Genomic DNA, 15,099 nt, shown 5'->3' on the forward strand with positions numbered 1-15,099 from the left:
GCTTGTGGATTTCATTTCATTAAAAGATAACCTTTAGTTTTCTGTTTTGGCGAAGCGTAGTAGTTATCAGCGTTCTCATTCCTTATTGACCATACGCTAGGGGTGTACCAAGGTTTGTCAGACTCTCCGTCGAGGACGGATTCACGTCGCGGGAATAGTGTAAATTGTACTGGGTAATCATGCACTTTTCATTTATCGAATCTTCATGCACATCAAGGAGTTCCCATTTACAGGAAGATAATGTAGGTAGGTATATATCTATGTTCTAAGCCAGCGTTGCATCTCATTTTACTCGACCCCACCTCACAGGAAAGCCTCGATGTTGATCTCCAGCGTGCTGACGGGGTATTTCATCTCGTAGTTCTCGAGCACGGTGGGGTGCAGGATACCGAAGGTTCCGATCTTATGGTCCTTACCGGCGATGCGGACGTGGACTGAGGCGGCGTGGCCGGGGAAGTAGGTTGGGTCTGTAGTTGTTAGAGGTATACTTACTTAGAGACTGGGCGGGAAAAGGGCTGCCAGCTATCTTACCTTCCAACTCCTCGATCCAGTAGTGGGAGTCGTTGACAGCGCTATTCTCTAGACCTTCCTCACAGGTGATGAAAGCGCTCTTCATCATGGACATGACGCGGTCAAGGAGACCGTGGATGACTTCGAAACCGCTGGTCTTGCCGTACCAGGCGGCGGCGAAGTGTCTCTCGTTGCGACTCTTACGCTCCATGGAGAGGTCCTTGAAGGCGACGTCGCTGACTTCGAAGATCTTCATGGGGACGCTGTGGTGCTTGTTCTCACGGATGGTCTTCAGGAGACCGGGGAGGAGACTTGTGCGGACAACCTGGAACTCGAGGGTCTTGGGGTTGGCCAGCTTGACAGCGGTGTTGCCGTCATCCTTGCGGTTGAGCCAAGCGAAGTTCTCATCGTGAGAGCACAGAATCAAGGGCAGGACCTCGGACCAGCCGGCCATGGCAGCCTCTGTGCGGACAATGTCTGAAAGCTTGTTGATGGGCAAGGGCTGGGCGATGGTGCCTGATTTGCTGGGGAAGGAACGCGGGAGGTTGTTGAAGCCGTAGGCAATCGCAACGTCCTCCATGATATCCGCTTGGTGCAGGATATCGGCACGAGTGGGAGGGATGTGAACGTCAATGAGGTCGGGGGAGGTAGTGGACGGCGATGCCTCGTAAGCCATCTTCGTCAGGAGGCGGCAGATTTCCTCTGCTGGGAGCTGCAGGCCACAGCACTGGTTGATATATGAGACCTCAGCCTGGGTGGTCCGAGGAGCCATGTCAGGGGTTATTCTTGATTCACCGTTGTGTTCAGATACAATCTGAACAGGCTCAATCCTAAAGGGGCATTATGTTAGCTGGGGATATATACCAGACGAACACTCAGGCAGGCTCATACGTAAAGGGCTCGGTTGTGTATTGAGAGAACATAGCAACCATAATCTTGTTAACGATCTCCACCTTCGTCTTGTCAAGGGCGGTCATTTCGATGAAGACGTTCTTAGTGTTCACGCTGATCTTAGAGTGGTCACCGTTGATGATCGGCGGGAGGGAGCAGACGGTTCGGTTGGAATCGTAGATGACGGGATAAACTGGAGAGTCGCGAATGATGTGAAGATACTTGCCCAGATGCTTGTCTTTCTGCAATGGCCGTTAGTACCCAAACAAATTCCTTTGTGCTGCGAGTCTTACGTCGTAGAACTCCATGAGCTCCTCCCCGTTCAACTCTTTCGTTTGGTTGAGAGGAACGAAGCGGATATCTTTGGGCGGCTGAGCCTCGTATGTGAACGGACCCTTCAGCGTGTCCAAATCGTGGGTACCGATGGCAACGAGCGTTCTTTGCCTGGCCAGGTTTTGGTGGAGCTTGTCTTGCAGAGCGATGAAGGATTCGTAGCGAGCCTTGTCGAAAGTGACATTACGGAGAATCGCACCGGAGATCAAAGGTCTAATCTTCGACGTCTATTGACAGATCAGTAAGTGCGTTGCTTCCGCAGAGTGAATTCTACCTACATCCTCTTTGACGATAATCTTCTCGAGCTCTCCGCTTGAAGGCTTGACAACCTTGTACTTGGGGAGGGGCTTGCGCTCCAGAAAAATGTTCAGCATGAGAGCAATGCCCTCGAAGCATAGCAAGTCATATCTGCGATAACACCTCAGTATAATCCTTATCAATTTTCGTCTTGTTGCGCGTACCGGTTCGCGGGTATTTCAATCTTCAGCTGGGGAGGTTCCTGCACGCCGTTGACGATCGGGCGATCCGAGTTTGTTGTCTGCGTGTTTTAGCATCAATATTCGAAGACGAATTGGGCATATCGTAGTGTTTACATCTTCGTCGAGCTCAATGCCTGTGTTCAACAAAAGTCAGCGCATGCCCCGCCATGGTAGAGGTAGAGCGGAGAGAAACGTACCGAATTCGAAGCACAGCTCATCGAACTCCTCAGTTGTGTACCTAAGTTAACATAGTCAGGTCTGCTGTCTCTTCCTCCACTCATAAATATGCACATACTCTCTGCCGAGCTCCTTGAAGAGCGCGGCCTTGTCGACCGAGATGGTGGGCATGGTGGGAGGGGTACGGATGAGTCAAAATGTCACTGGTGGTGTTGAGGGATCTCCCACGTTGTTGTGGTGATTGTCGGGTACACCAAAGATTATGTCAGGCTCGACGACACAAAGACACCTGAAATCAGCCCGTGGGTGGGTGCAATTCGTGGTCGCAGATGCTCAGTCGGAGGACGGAGTCATACTACAAATTTGAGGAGCAGCAAAAGGCGGCGGGCGGGCAGCCACGGACACCGCCACAGGAGCACCCCTCCTCGAACCACCAACTTCCCAAGAGGCGGTCACCAGCCACAGCCAATGCTCTGCCTGCAAAGCTGGGAAACGACCAACCGCCCCGTCGTCACTCTCACAACAATATCTATCCTGAATCCCGCCCTGCTTCCCCCATATTCTACCTTTAGCGACATTGCTTCCACCCCTCCCTCTCTCTCGAAGTCCCCTAATTTGATGATCCACTGAGGTTGGTACTCCCCTCGCCTACCCTTACAACACGCACTGAAGGTGTGCTCCTCCTGCTCGTCGAGCCTCTGCGGCGGCCCAAACCCCACGAAGCCTCGCCCGGGGACCTCAACTGCCCTTAATCCGCTTTGCTACCACCATCTCGCACCCACAAATTAGGCTAATTCGGCTCTCTGCAGGTGCTCGACTTGTTCTTGTACTGGTGCAATAGACCCTCACTCCTTTATCCGCCCTTTCACGAAAAGTTGCTCGCCGTGTTCGCGTGATATCAATTGTGTCAAGGAGGACCCGGACCGGCCACATCCTTGCCTTCTGGTCATCTATCAATACTTTCTTAATCCAAAAATATACCGAACTATAACACACATTCGCGATGGAGGGTCAGGGTGAAAATGATGAGCTCTACCCCATCGCTGTTCTCATTGATGAGCTAAAGGTACGAGCGTCTCCCCTGGTCACAGAACTCCAACGTCTAGAACAGCTCGATCTTACTCCCTGGATCTATAGCACGATGATGTTCTTCTCCGCCTCAATGCAATTCACCGCCTCTCCACTATTGCCTTAGCTCTGGGGCCCGAACGGACCCGCGACGAGCTCATCCCCTTCCTCGATGGTTAGTCATTGATAACGGCGAATCCGATACTTTCGCTTGGAATAAGTTGTTGACTTTTGCGATGTAGACTCCGTCGAAGATGAAGATGAGGTTTTGACTGCACTAAGTGAAGAACTTGGCTCCTTTTTAGAATATGTGGGTGGTCCGGAACATGGCCACGTACTCCTTTCTCCCCTCGAGAACCTGGCGGCAATTGAGGAGCCAATGGTCCGGGAAAAGGCAAGTTTCAGTGTATTCATATCGTTTGTCGCCTCATTAACACGTCCCAGGCTGTGGAGTCACTTAACAAGATCGGAGAGCAGCTGTCCGAGAAGCAGATCGAAGAGTATTATGTTCCTATGGTCCAACGCTTATCGAAAGCCGACTGGTTCACCTCGAAAGTATCAGCCACTGGCCTTTACTGCGTCCCGTACAAGAAATCCTCCAATTCCCTGCAACAGACCCTGCGCCAGTTTTTCGCCAGCCTCGTACGCGATGAGACCCCTATGGTTCGGCGTCAAGCGGCCAACAACCTTGCGAAGTTCGTGAAGGAGATGGATACTCCGATCGTTATCGATGAAATGATACCCCTTTTTCAATACCTAGCTGGCGATGATCAGGATAGCGTGCGTCTACTGACGGTGGATATCCTCATTGCGATCGCGGAAGAGATTCCCAAGGAGCAACAGCCCAGCCACGGCGTGTTGCTGACATCTTTGCGGAGCCTATTCGAAGATAAAAGCTGGAGAGTCAGATATATGGTTGCTGACAGATATGAGAAGGTATTTCTGCGTTTCGCTTCTATAATCTGCTAGTATTAACCCATATCGCAGATTGCCAAAGCAGTGCACGAAGAGGTTGTCACTCGCGACATGGTACCATCATTTGTTAAGCTTCTTAAGGATACCGAGGCTGAAGTCCGAACTGCTGTTGCTGGACAGATACCGGGCTTCTGTTCTCTGATTGACCGCGAAACATTGCTTAACGAAATCATGACTAGTGTGGAAGACCTTGTCTCAGATCCGTCTCAACATGTGCGCGCGGCCCTGGGAACCCAAATCAGCGGGCTTGCCCCTATCCTTGGAAAGGAAGAGTGAGTGCTTCTCAGTTTCTTGCCGCATACTCTGCATCGAGTTCATGGCGCTTACAAATTTTGCTGCAGGACTATCTCCCACCTCCTCCCAATGTTCCTACAGATGCTCAAGGATGAGTTTCCAGACGTGCGACTTCACATTATTTCCAAGTTGGAATCTGTGAACAACGGTAAGTTGGTAGCAAGGACTCTATATAATTGCAATTGCTGATCAGCTCAGTTATTGGCATCGAACTCCTGTCTCAGTCTCTTCTCCCCGCCATTGTTCAGCTTGCCGAAGACAAGCAATGGAGAGTTCGTCTTGCTATCATTGAATACATTCCCCTCCTTGCCAGTCAGCTAGGAGTGAATTTCTTTGACGAGCAACTCAGCGACCTCTGCATGGGCTGGCTTGGCGATACCGTCTTCTCTATTCGAGAGGCTGCCACACAGAACTTGAGGAAATTAACAGAGGTCTTCGGCGTCGATTGGGCTAAGGGCTCCATCATTCCTAAAGTTATGGCCATGGGTCAACATCCCAACTACCTCTACAGAATGACGACCTGCTTCGCGATCTCGGTATGCGTTCTAGCACTCAGTTAAGATATAACCTACTAACCTTTTCGCAGACGCTTGCACCCGTTGTCACCTTGGACATCATTGAGTCCTCAGTACTTCCCATTCTCGAGAGACTCACCACAGACGACATCCCCAACATTCGATTCAACGTCGCCAAGTCCTACACCGTTTTGGTCGATACTTTGCGACGTTTGCCTCCACAGGGCACTCTAGCTGATCTTGAAAAGGAGGGCAAGACAACCGAGACTCCTTCACCCAAGGGGCAAGAGCTCATCCAGCAGAGTGTTCTCCCAAGCCTGGAGAAGCTGCAAGGCGATGAAGATGTTGATGTTCGGTACTTTGCAACAACTGCCGCTGGAAACCACGAGGAGGTCATGCAGACCTCGCCATAGGTTAATTCCTCGCCTTCGTGAAAGAACAGTTTCATGGTCATGTAAAGCACCTAAAGTGGGAGCGAAAGAGGATCTTAAAGGGCGCTCACACCTTGGGAGGATTGTCAATTTAGTCAACTTAGAAGTAGTCAGGGCAACTGACTGGGATGAGACTTTCATGGCGTTCTCAGTGTAGATTCTTTGAGTCCGTTCTACTAGTTCCTCGAAATAAACGAAATTATCAATGCCGCTCCTTCGGACTTAAGCCTCATCATGTGATTTGCCCCGTTGCAGGCTTATTAATTCCTTCAAGCCAACTTGACGATAAGGCCCGCCAGCTGCAATTTCAATTCCAGAGATCATCTTGGATATATACAGTGCTGCTGGCTGTTCGCCGCATCCTCTTAGCCATGTCTTCCTCCTGGCCGTGGCATTTTGTCTCCGTCTCGGATGCGGAGAAGCAACACCGCCGCGAGCTTCTCACACTTCGCGGACAGTATGCCCAGCTGTCAATTTTTCTTGCGATAGTCCTTTTCCGAGTCTATACCACCTTCTCGTCTAACCGGCAACGTGGGAGGCCTACGGCACACTCTCGACCGAAATCGTGGCTCGACGCTCCCCTGTTCAGCGGATGGCTTGAGACTCGGAGACAGTATCTCGTCTGCCTGCTTTGGCTCGGTTGGCTGCTTAGTCTATCCATTTGGAATACAGGCGATGGTAAGCAGATACCTGCTCGGCAAATCCAAGTCAAGGCTAATGAAATCTGTGACCAGATTACTTGCACCTGACCAAAGCGTTAGGCCATGTTGGTCTATCTCAACTGCCATTACAGGTGGCTATGTCGCCAGCCTTCTATGCGACTAGCACACCGAGAGCATCATCCTTGCTATCTGTCCTGACGGCTGTTCCGCAACCTGAATTGACAGCATACCATCGTCTTTTTGCTCGCGCAGTTATCTCTCCTTTGCTTGTCGGACATGCAATTCTGTACAGCCTATTCTTCCTGCAATCAAGCCATCCTGAATTTGGATCTCTGTTCGCTAAGCGCATCCTTGATATGGATGTTCAATTGGGTATCACCGCCATCGCCACGGCCATCGGAATCCTATTCATGATGCGACCGACGGGAACAGCCGGTGGGATATGGAAAGGGACCGTTCAAGAAAGGCGGCGCGCGTTCTACTATGCACACCTCGTGCTTGTGGGCATTCTGTGCCTTGCAGCGTACTACCATGTTGCGCAAGCTCAGGCCTTTGTGCTAGAAGCATTGTTGACTTTTATCGTCAACCTTGGTTGCTGTTATGCGACGGTGAAATAGATGAGTATGGCGGCCTTCAACAGGATCTGCGGCTGTATATAGATTTGCGACGGGACCCTAGGTCATGGTTCTAGACTACGACGTTCAACAACATTGGCTCCTGAAATAAGATGATCGATAAATTTAGGTTAGAGTTAAACAAAGTCTCTGGAAATAAGAAAAATAATTGGTTCATATTTGAGGGCGAGGCGCTTAGTGCTGGGCAATTGCATCACATGTGGGGAACAATGTTGATTGTTGATGTTTGGCCTGGCAACCAGATCTGTGCCGCACCTCAGCTCTTAACTTCATCGCAATAACTTCTCATACGTGAGCCAACTATTCTTTATTTTATAAAATTGAGAGCATGTCAATATATCATTAATTCCCTATGGCAGCGCGATCTCACCGGCTTCTGCCGTTATTGGTGACGGGTCTTCTCATTTGTCTCTCACTGCTCTTCCTAGAAAAACCCAGCTCCTCCGCGGGATACCAGAATGCCGGTCCCCTCACACATTCCTCACCTCTACCTACACCACCCTCACAACAATCGATCGAGTTTAAGCAATCGACAAACCCCATCGATCGCTACCCAAAAATTATCCACCCGATTGCAGCACTCGTCGACAATGCCGAGCAACAATTCAAGCAGCAACTGGAGCGCCAATCCCGAACGCTGACCGATGCCGTGAACGAGTATCGCCAACGCTATAACATGCACCCTCCACCGCATTTCGACAAATGGTTCAAGTTCGCACAGTCGAAGGGCGTTGAACTGATTGATGAGTACGACACAATCTATAACACTCTGCTCCCGTTCTGGGCTCTTACGCCGCAAACTATCCGCGCACGCGCTCGGGAGGCTCTGGGATATGATAATGGAATGTTTGGGGTTCTGATTCGAGATGGACAGGTCTCGCTAGCGGAGGGACTTGACGAAAATCATGAGTGGCAGCGCGAGGCTACGCTCGGCATGGTCAAGAACTTTGTTCAGTACTTGCCGGATATGGACCTGGTGTTCAATGCTCATGATGAGCCACGGGTTATCGTTCCTAATGAAGACCTGGAAAGGCTTATTACGAAAGCGAAGGACAGTACTATTGCAAACTCTTCCCGGTCACAATCGGTGGTCAACTCGTGGTCGGCTCGGCCCGACGATATAAACAAGGGAGATCGTATCGATGAGGTTCGGACCACTCGATTCAACAAGATATCTCATCAGCCTGCTTGGACGAGCTCGAGGATATCTTGCCCGGTTGACAGCCCTGTTCGTTCCCTAGACGAGGATCCGCCGGATGACACTGCCGCGTATGCGCATGGGGAACTGGGGTTCGTCTACAACACAACGGCCTTTTCAGATGTGTGCAGCACCCCTTCCCTGCGGAATACGTACGGATTCTTCGACCGGCCAAATGTATTTGCGGTCGTCCATGACCTCTTCCCGGTGTTCTCCCAGAGCAAGGTCTCTACATTTCAAGACATACTGTACCCTAGTCCTTGGTATTGGTCTAAGCAGGTACCATATGTGAAAGAGAAGGACTACAGTTGGGAAGAAAAGATCGACAAGCTCTACTGGAGAGGGTCAACTACCGGAGGATTCTCGAAAGGTGGGGGCTGGCGACGGCACCACCGGCAGTTGATGGTTGGCAACATCAATGCTCTCAATAGCCCCAAGATCCTCGCCAAATCAGATGCTGGACAGTGGGCGTCGAAGGCAGTTGACCGCAGCAGCTACCAGAACCTATTTGACGTCCAGTTTACCATGATCGGCCAATGTGACCGAAATGACTGCGCCGCGCAGACAGAATTCTTCAAAGTCACCGACGCGGTGGAGCAGCAAGATGCCTGGGCTTACAAATACCTTGTTGATATCGATGGAAACGCTTTTAGTGGTCGGTATCACGCGTTCCTCGAGAGCAACAGTCTAGTCTGTAAAGTCGCCCTATTCCGCGAATGGCATGATGAAAGGCTCAAACCATGGGTTCATTATGTCCCGTTAAGCCTGAAGGGAGACGAGTTTGTGGAAACAATGCGCTTTTTCACGTCAGAAGAAGACGGCAAGGTTGCAGCACCTCTCTTAGCCCAAAAAGGGAAGGACTGGGCGCAAATGTCTCTTCGAAAAGAAGATATGGAGGTTTGGTTCTTTAGATTGCTACTAGAGTGAGTCTACCCGTAACCCCAGAAGAACGGCACTAACATGGATATGTGCAGGTATGGGCGTTTGATTGATGATAATAGAGAGAACCTGGGGTTCTCCACATGATACATTCTGTTGCACAATACCCAACTACACTATATATAAAGCACCTTCAAGGTTGCACCATGTTTAGACGAATGATGATACCTTATGTCGTACTTTATATCCTTCCAACCTGAGTCTCCGATAGGAATAGGCCAGGAACTTGTCCTTTGTCTCAGTATTGAGGAAGTCAACATGGCCCCATAAGGATTGATATCATCGCTGTTTGACCCTGAAGCAGCTGGATACTCGTTGCTGCGCTATGGCATCAGTGGCGGGGCTGCAGGTAGATGACAAATGCATATAGTCCTAGGGCAGGTGCCCTCGTACAAGAGATCATCTGCTTCTGTTTGACAGCTCTCCACTAGACCTACATGGTGAGGTGCCGGGTTGCTGTGGTGGGGACTCATATATCCTCGATCAATAATCGCTTAAGGATCCGGACTAAACCGTTTGCACGTGAGGACCCCAAATATACTTATAGTCCCGCTGTGTACTCTTCCTCTTCCTTTCACATATCTAACAGTTCCCGAGTTTCTTCAAATCACTTCCCAGCTCGTAATTGTACTTGCTGGTCTTCAGAGCTTTCCGTTTACCCACCTTTGTCTATAACGTCATCACTTCTAACTTGTCCTAGTCAGGGCATCACCTCCGTCCTCCCTGAACGTCTCCACAACACAAGCACCATGGCGTCCCTGCTGCTCAGGTCGCTCAAATCAGCCTTTGTGCTGAGCTATGGGCTATTCAATGTGGGTATGTATGCCGTCATGGCGATGTATCGCGGTACCTTCTTCAAGAAGGCCACCGAGAGGGAGACCTTGGAGTTGAAACTTGGTAAGCACACCTCAATGCTTTATGGCCCAATGTGGAAAGCTGACCTCCTACTTCACCAGCTCGCAATCGACTATGGAATCTCTCAGAGCAATGGTCAACCTTCTCACACCAATTCCACACTCTCCGCAACGGCTTCAAATTCCACTACGTCGCCAATGACATCAACGCCACCACCAGCGCCAGCAAGCCGCTGGTCATCTTCATTCACGGGTTCCCCGACAGCTGGCCGATATGGCGTCATGTTCTGAACTCAGAGTCGCTCCAGGGCGTGGCTACCTTGGTGGCCGTTGACTTGCCTGGCTACGGGGGGTCCGATAGTTTGGACCGGTACTCGGCTACCGCGGTTCTGGAGAGTTTGACCGAGTTTATTCTTGCTATGAGGGTAAAATATGGTATTGAGAGCGACAGTGCTACGAACCAGCAACGGACTATTATCGTTGGGCATGACTGGGGTTGTGTGGTCTCTATGCGACTGGCAGCCGAGGCTCCTCAGTTGGCTGATCGGTTCATTTTGAGCAACGGGCCATTGGTATGTTAGATTTGAGAAGTCATGTTTTGAAACTGTTGCTAATATCCAACCTCTAGGTCCTGTTAGCCGTCGCCAATATCAGTGGTCGACTGTCGTCTTCATTGAAGATGTTTAAATCTTTTCTGTCATCACCGATTCGCCAGCGGTCGTTACTTTTTAACGCGGCCAAGACACTAAAGCCCATCTTTCGTCAAATGTGGAGCTCGGGATACATTTTCGTCTTTCAATTGCCAGAGACCATTATTGCCTATGTTGGCAAGGGTGGAAATGAATCGTTTTTGAAAGGCATTCACAGGTTGTCCTACGGCAAGCAGGAATATTCGATCACCGATGCCGCAGAATGCATGGCGGGCTCAATTGGTCCTTCGGTTGAAGAAGGGAAGACCCAGACTGTCGACGGCCAGGAATATGCAGCATCTGCCGTAACAAGGCGCGCCATCACTAGCTTCGTCGAGATGTGCAGCTACTACCGCCACGGCACGGGTCTTGCCCGTTGGAATAAGTCCCTTGAGACCATAGCCGGCCTGCATGACATTGCGCAGGAAACTGGAATCCAACGCACTAACAGTGGCGCGGGCTTGTTTGATGATGGCCCCAGGGGAGCTCTAAAGGCCAACACAACTATTGTTTGGGGTAAGGCAGACCATACGCTCGTTCGGGAGCTGTGCCTGGATGGTATCTCGGATTACCTCCGCCGTGATAGTCAGGTAGTCGAGCTGGAACACACTGCGCACTGGACACCACTAGAGCGGGAAGGCCGGATTGCGATCACGAAAGCTGTTGAATGGGCTGTTAAAGGTGAGCGCGAAGATATAGGGGTGGTTATGGAGGCTTGTTACCCGAGATCGAAGGTGACGGTTCGAAAGTGAACTGCAGAGATGTGGCAAACGCTTTTCTATTGCCTTCTGCAGTTCACATATTTATCGGATGTCTATATCGAACTGGTGTCCTGCGTGTATTCTGTTAGGAAGTTCAATGTTTGATAGACGGTGCCTGGCCCCTTACCTATTCCGGCGAAGCCACCGATAACGTTCCATCACCCATGGCAGTGCTATAGCTCGGAAGAAATTGCTGCAGGCAAATGAAATTAGTTTAAATTAATCCAGGCTGCTGCACGACAGGAGCAGAGGCCAAAGCTCTAGTAGCGCGGGAAGGTCATACCAGCCGGCTGTGTTATCTTTGTCTTGCTGAGCTCTCTTCCCGTCTCCAACCACTTCTTGATATCTCCAAATGCTCCCGTTACCCTCGGGATTGCATTGGACTCTAAAGCTCATGAAGATCGACTGAAATGACGCAGGGCGGCCCTCATAGCGCATCATAGGCTCATACGCCAGAGCCCCTGTGACCCAATCTTTTCCCTGCTAAGGCGGGCGGGGTTCAGCCGTCATAACGCGCATCTCGTGAGGGGAACCGATCTTCCCTCTCCACAATCCCCAGCTTTCCTTCTTCAGCTGCCTTTCAGCCTCGGAGTGCTTGACTCCGTCTTCTCTCGTTTGGAATTTGTTCTGAGTCTTGGTTTCTTGTCTTTTTGGGTCTGTTTTCACCCTCAATTGCTTCAGGTATGGTCGACCAAGAGGGTGCAGTCTATTGCACTGTAGGTACCCCAACTCAAGCTCTTGTGCCGATTGCAGATCACTGAACTGGTGTACAGCTGCTTCTGAGCGATAACTACCTCCCCGGTAAATAACCTTCGCTCACTGCCCGTCATTTCCTGAGACTAATCCGCCTATCCTGCGTCTAGGTGCCGTGGTTCTCGCCCATTCATTGCACGACAATGGCTCCAAGGCCAAGTTAGTGGCTCTCTACACACCTGACACATTACAAGCGACAACAATAAATGAGCTTCAGGTGCGTACTATGCGGCGCCGGGCATAGGAGGGAGGTTCCGACTCCACCAGCATTCCTAACTTTCGTGCGTAGACTGTCTACGATGAGCTCATTCCTGTCTACCGGATGACAAACCACACGCCAGCGAACCTCTGGCTCATGGAACGACCAGATCTAATCGCTACCTTCACCAAGATCGAATTATGGCGCCAAACACAGTACAAGCGCATCGTATACATTGACTCGGACGTGGTGTCAATCCGAGCTCCGGACGAGCTCCTAGAACTGGACGTCGACTTTGCCGCTGTCCCGGATGTTGGCTGGCCCGATTGTTTCAACAGCGGCGTTATGGTGCTGCGACCGAATATGCAAGACTACTTCGCTCTCAAGGCGCTTGCGGAGAGCGGTACCAGCTTCGACGGAGCTGATCAGGGGCTATTGAATATTCATTTCCGCGACTGGCATCGGCTCAGCTTTACGTACAATTGCACGCCCAGTGCAAATTACCAGTATGTTCCAGCGTACAAGCATTTCCAGAGTACGATCAGCTTGGTACATTTTATTGGTTTCCAGAAGCCTTGGAATATGGCGAGACAGATTCAGCCGTTTGATTCGCCTTATAATCAGTTACTTGGGCGGTGGTGGACGATATATGACCGACATTACCAAGCTTTGGCCATGGTGAGTTATGCAGTTGCTGGTTATCGCTCGATAAGAATGCAGTGTGCTCAGGGCATTGTGCTAACAAAGTCACTAGGAACCGTCGCCGTCAAGTTATCAACAGCCTCAGCAGCCTCAGCAGCCGACGCCCCAAATTCAATTTTCCAGTGGGCCGACACCTGAGTCACATACTGAACCAACGTCTGCTATACCGATTATAGTATCCAACTACGACCAGCGATCGTCTCAACAGGAATCCTCATCACATCCACAGCCCGAACATCACGCTCAACATGACGTTCCGTCACACTATCCAGAACCACATCATCCAGAACCGAGCAGCGTGCAATTTGCTGAAGAACAACCCTCAATCCAACACGTGGAGCATTCTGATGAACCAGCTTTCCATGCACCAATTATTCATGCACCGATAATCAGTGCGGTGCCGCAGTATGTCCGGGGAGAAGAGCATGTGAAGGCTTATATACATCACCAACCTCATCGAGAACATCACCATCATTTCTCACATGATCATCCGGTACATCATCATATCGTACCACAGGGGACTTCCCAGCCATCAGACCACAATGAACATCAAAATCAACCGCCTCCATCCATCGAGCCACAACGCGCACCAACACCACCCCCTGAGGAGCCAATTTTCGAAGCACCTAAGGCCGAGTGGGATGCTTCTCGGTGAGATGATTTGTCCTCTGTTTGCTGTAGAAAAGTGCTAACTTCTATTTCTATAGGGAACCGCCCCCACTGCATTCCAAGCCCGAAGGAATAGCCTTAGAATCCAAAACTTATGAAATGTCCGACGATCACCAGCTTTTCCAACCCCCAGCATCCTACCCAGAGGCCCCGAAGAATATGTGGTACCCGGTCCCGGAGACAAAACCAGAGCCACAGAAGCTTACGCAGCTGTTCCCCTGGGAAACGAACGCACCGAAGCCCACTAGAGTCTTTGCTGATGAGGAGCGAACACCTTTGCCCATAGCATCCCCCGCATCTACCAAAGATGATTCCAGGACATCTCAGTCATCCCGGCCAACATCATGGTCATCCGACGTACCCAGCTTACCCAGCGAATCCTGGGACACCTACTCCCGCTCGAACGCATGGGACGAGGTCCCCGAAATCCAACAATATATCCATTCCATCCAACAAGCCCGCAAGGCCCGAGTCCAAGTCCTTTCAGGCGGCCCCAACCAACCAAAATTCACCTCACCGACAACGCAAACACCAACCCAACAATCCAACACCACAACAACAAACCCAGGACCCCAACTAGGCACAGGACCAGGGACAGGAACAAGAACCTTAATAACCGACTTTCCCACCCCAACCGAACGCCCCAGCCTCCCCGTCACCCCCGCGCCCATCCAGCGCGGCCCCGCCCTAGGAAGTCCAGAGGAATACACAAGCCCTTCACTCCCCGCAGCCAAGGGCGTCCCAAACCAGGAGGAATGGGTGGGTCTCACGGTTGATGTACTTTTGCATTGCCTTCGAGCGGCGTACTTATACTGGCACTTTACAGAACCCTTCAGTCCGGCTCGAGGAGTTGAGGAAGCGGCAGAATAGTGTTTTGGATACTGGCGGTGGAGGTACAGGGGCGGAGGGGCTTTTGGAGAGGCTGGAGAGGGTTAGGATTGGCGTTGGGAAGAATGGTGATGGTGGGAGGGGTAATGGTGGAGGGGTGGAGTGATAGGAATTTGGGAATTTGGGGGTTGAATCCTGTGATGTCTTGGCTAGAGGAGGATTGGTGCTTGCTTGTGATCTGTCGCGTACTCGCATTACGTTTTATGTCTCATGCTTCGAATTTGAGACTTCGAGACTTTGAGTGTCTGTTTCGCTTTCCATTGCATTTGTTTTGAAAATCTCAATGTTTGTGCTTGCGCTTTCTTCACGCATCGAGTCTGCATCCTGCATCAGGCATGTATTATACCGGTTCTGTCTGTCTCAAGCATGTGGTCTATGTACCATTCACTGTTTTTCCGTTGACACAGATTGCATCGGCCTTAGGCCAACTCCTCTACTTGACTTCTGCATTTTTGGCAAATGAGCAAACGAGCAGTG

The 15,099-nt window shown here is 50.9% G+C and overlaps 4 protein-coding genes across 4 annotated transcripts; 3 read left to right on the forward strand and 1 right to left on the reverse strand.

Annotated features, from left to right (window-relative positions):
• Positions 1-153: 153 nt before the first annotated feature.
• On the reverse strand, positions 154-2,764 carry BDV14DRAFT_172184 (phenylalanine--tRNA ligase subunit beta). Its single transcript, XM_073768550.1, has 9 exons — positions 2,509-2,764; positions 2,411-2,451; positions 2,328-2,347; positions 2,196-2,272; positions 2,013-2,142; positions 1,695-1,961; positions 1,402-1,643; positions 532-1,340; positions 154-467 (listed from the first exon to the last, which is right to left on the reverse strand). Exons 1-9 carry the CDS (start codon positions 2,559-2,561, stop codon positions 304-306), a joined length of 1,803 nt encoding a protein of 600 aa, XP_073628828.1. The 5' UTR covers positions 2,562-2,764; the 3' UTR covers positions 154-303.
• A 124-nt stretch (positions 2,765-2,888) lies between these two features.
• On the forward strand, positions 2,889-5,922 carry BDV14DRAFT_172194 (protein phosphatase 2A structural subunit TPD3). Its single transcript, XM_073768551.1, has 9 exons — positions 2,889-3,021; positions 3,200-3,456; positions 3,528-3,633; positions 3,701-3,852; positions 3,903-4,394; positions 4,446-4,705; positions 4,775-4,875; positions 4,926-5,263; positions 5,314-5,922. Exons 2-9 carry the CDS (start codon positions 3,394-3,396, stop codon positions 5,653-5,655), a joined length of 1,854 nt encoding a protein of 617 aa, XP_073628829.1. The 5' UTR covers positions 2,889-3,021; positions 3,200-3,393; the 3' UTR covers positions 5,656-5,922.
• Positions 5,923-7,121, forward strand: BDV14DRAFT_172197 (putative metalloreductase Fre8). Its single transcript, XM_073768552.1, has 2 exons — positions 5,923-6,351; positions 6,408-7,121. Exons 1-2 carry the CDS (start codon positions 6,045-6,047, stop codon positions 6,950-6,952), a joined length of 852 nt encoding a protein of 283 aa, XP_073628830.1. The 5' UTR covers positions 5,923-6,044; the 3' UTR covers positions 6,953-7,121.
• Positions 7,122-7,322: 201 nt separating this feature from the next.
• BDV14DRAFT_189407 (uncharacterized protein) lies at positions 7,323-14,728 on the forward strand (the record flags this gene model as incomplete). The annotated part of the gene is made up of 9 exons (XM_073771192.1): positions 7,323-7,434; positions 7,549-8,988; positions 10,064-10,533; positions 10,590-11,384; positions 12,454-13,041; positions 13,118-13,323; positions 13,459-13,716; positions 13,773-14,511; positions 14,561-14,728. The coding sequence occupies 9 exons, from the start codon at positions 7,323-7,325 to the stop codon at positions 14,726-14,728; spliced, it is 4,776 nt and encodes a 1,591-aa protein (XP_073628831.1).
• Between the last annotated feature and the right edge of the window lie 371 nt (positions 14,729-15,099).

Source organism: Aspergillus stella-maris, assembly GCF_047715825.1.
Source record: "Aspergillus stella-maris strain CBS 113639 unplaced genomic scaffold BDV14scaffold_23, whole genome shotgun sequence".
Lineage (NCBI taxonomy): Eukaryota > Fungi > Ascomycota > Eurotiomycetes > Eurotiales > Aspergillaceae > Aspergillus > Aspergillus stella-maris.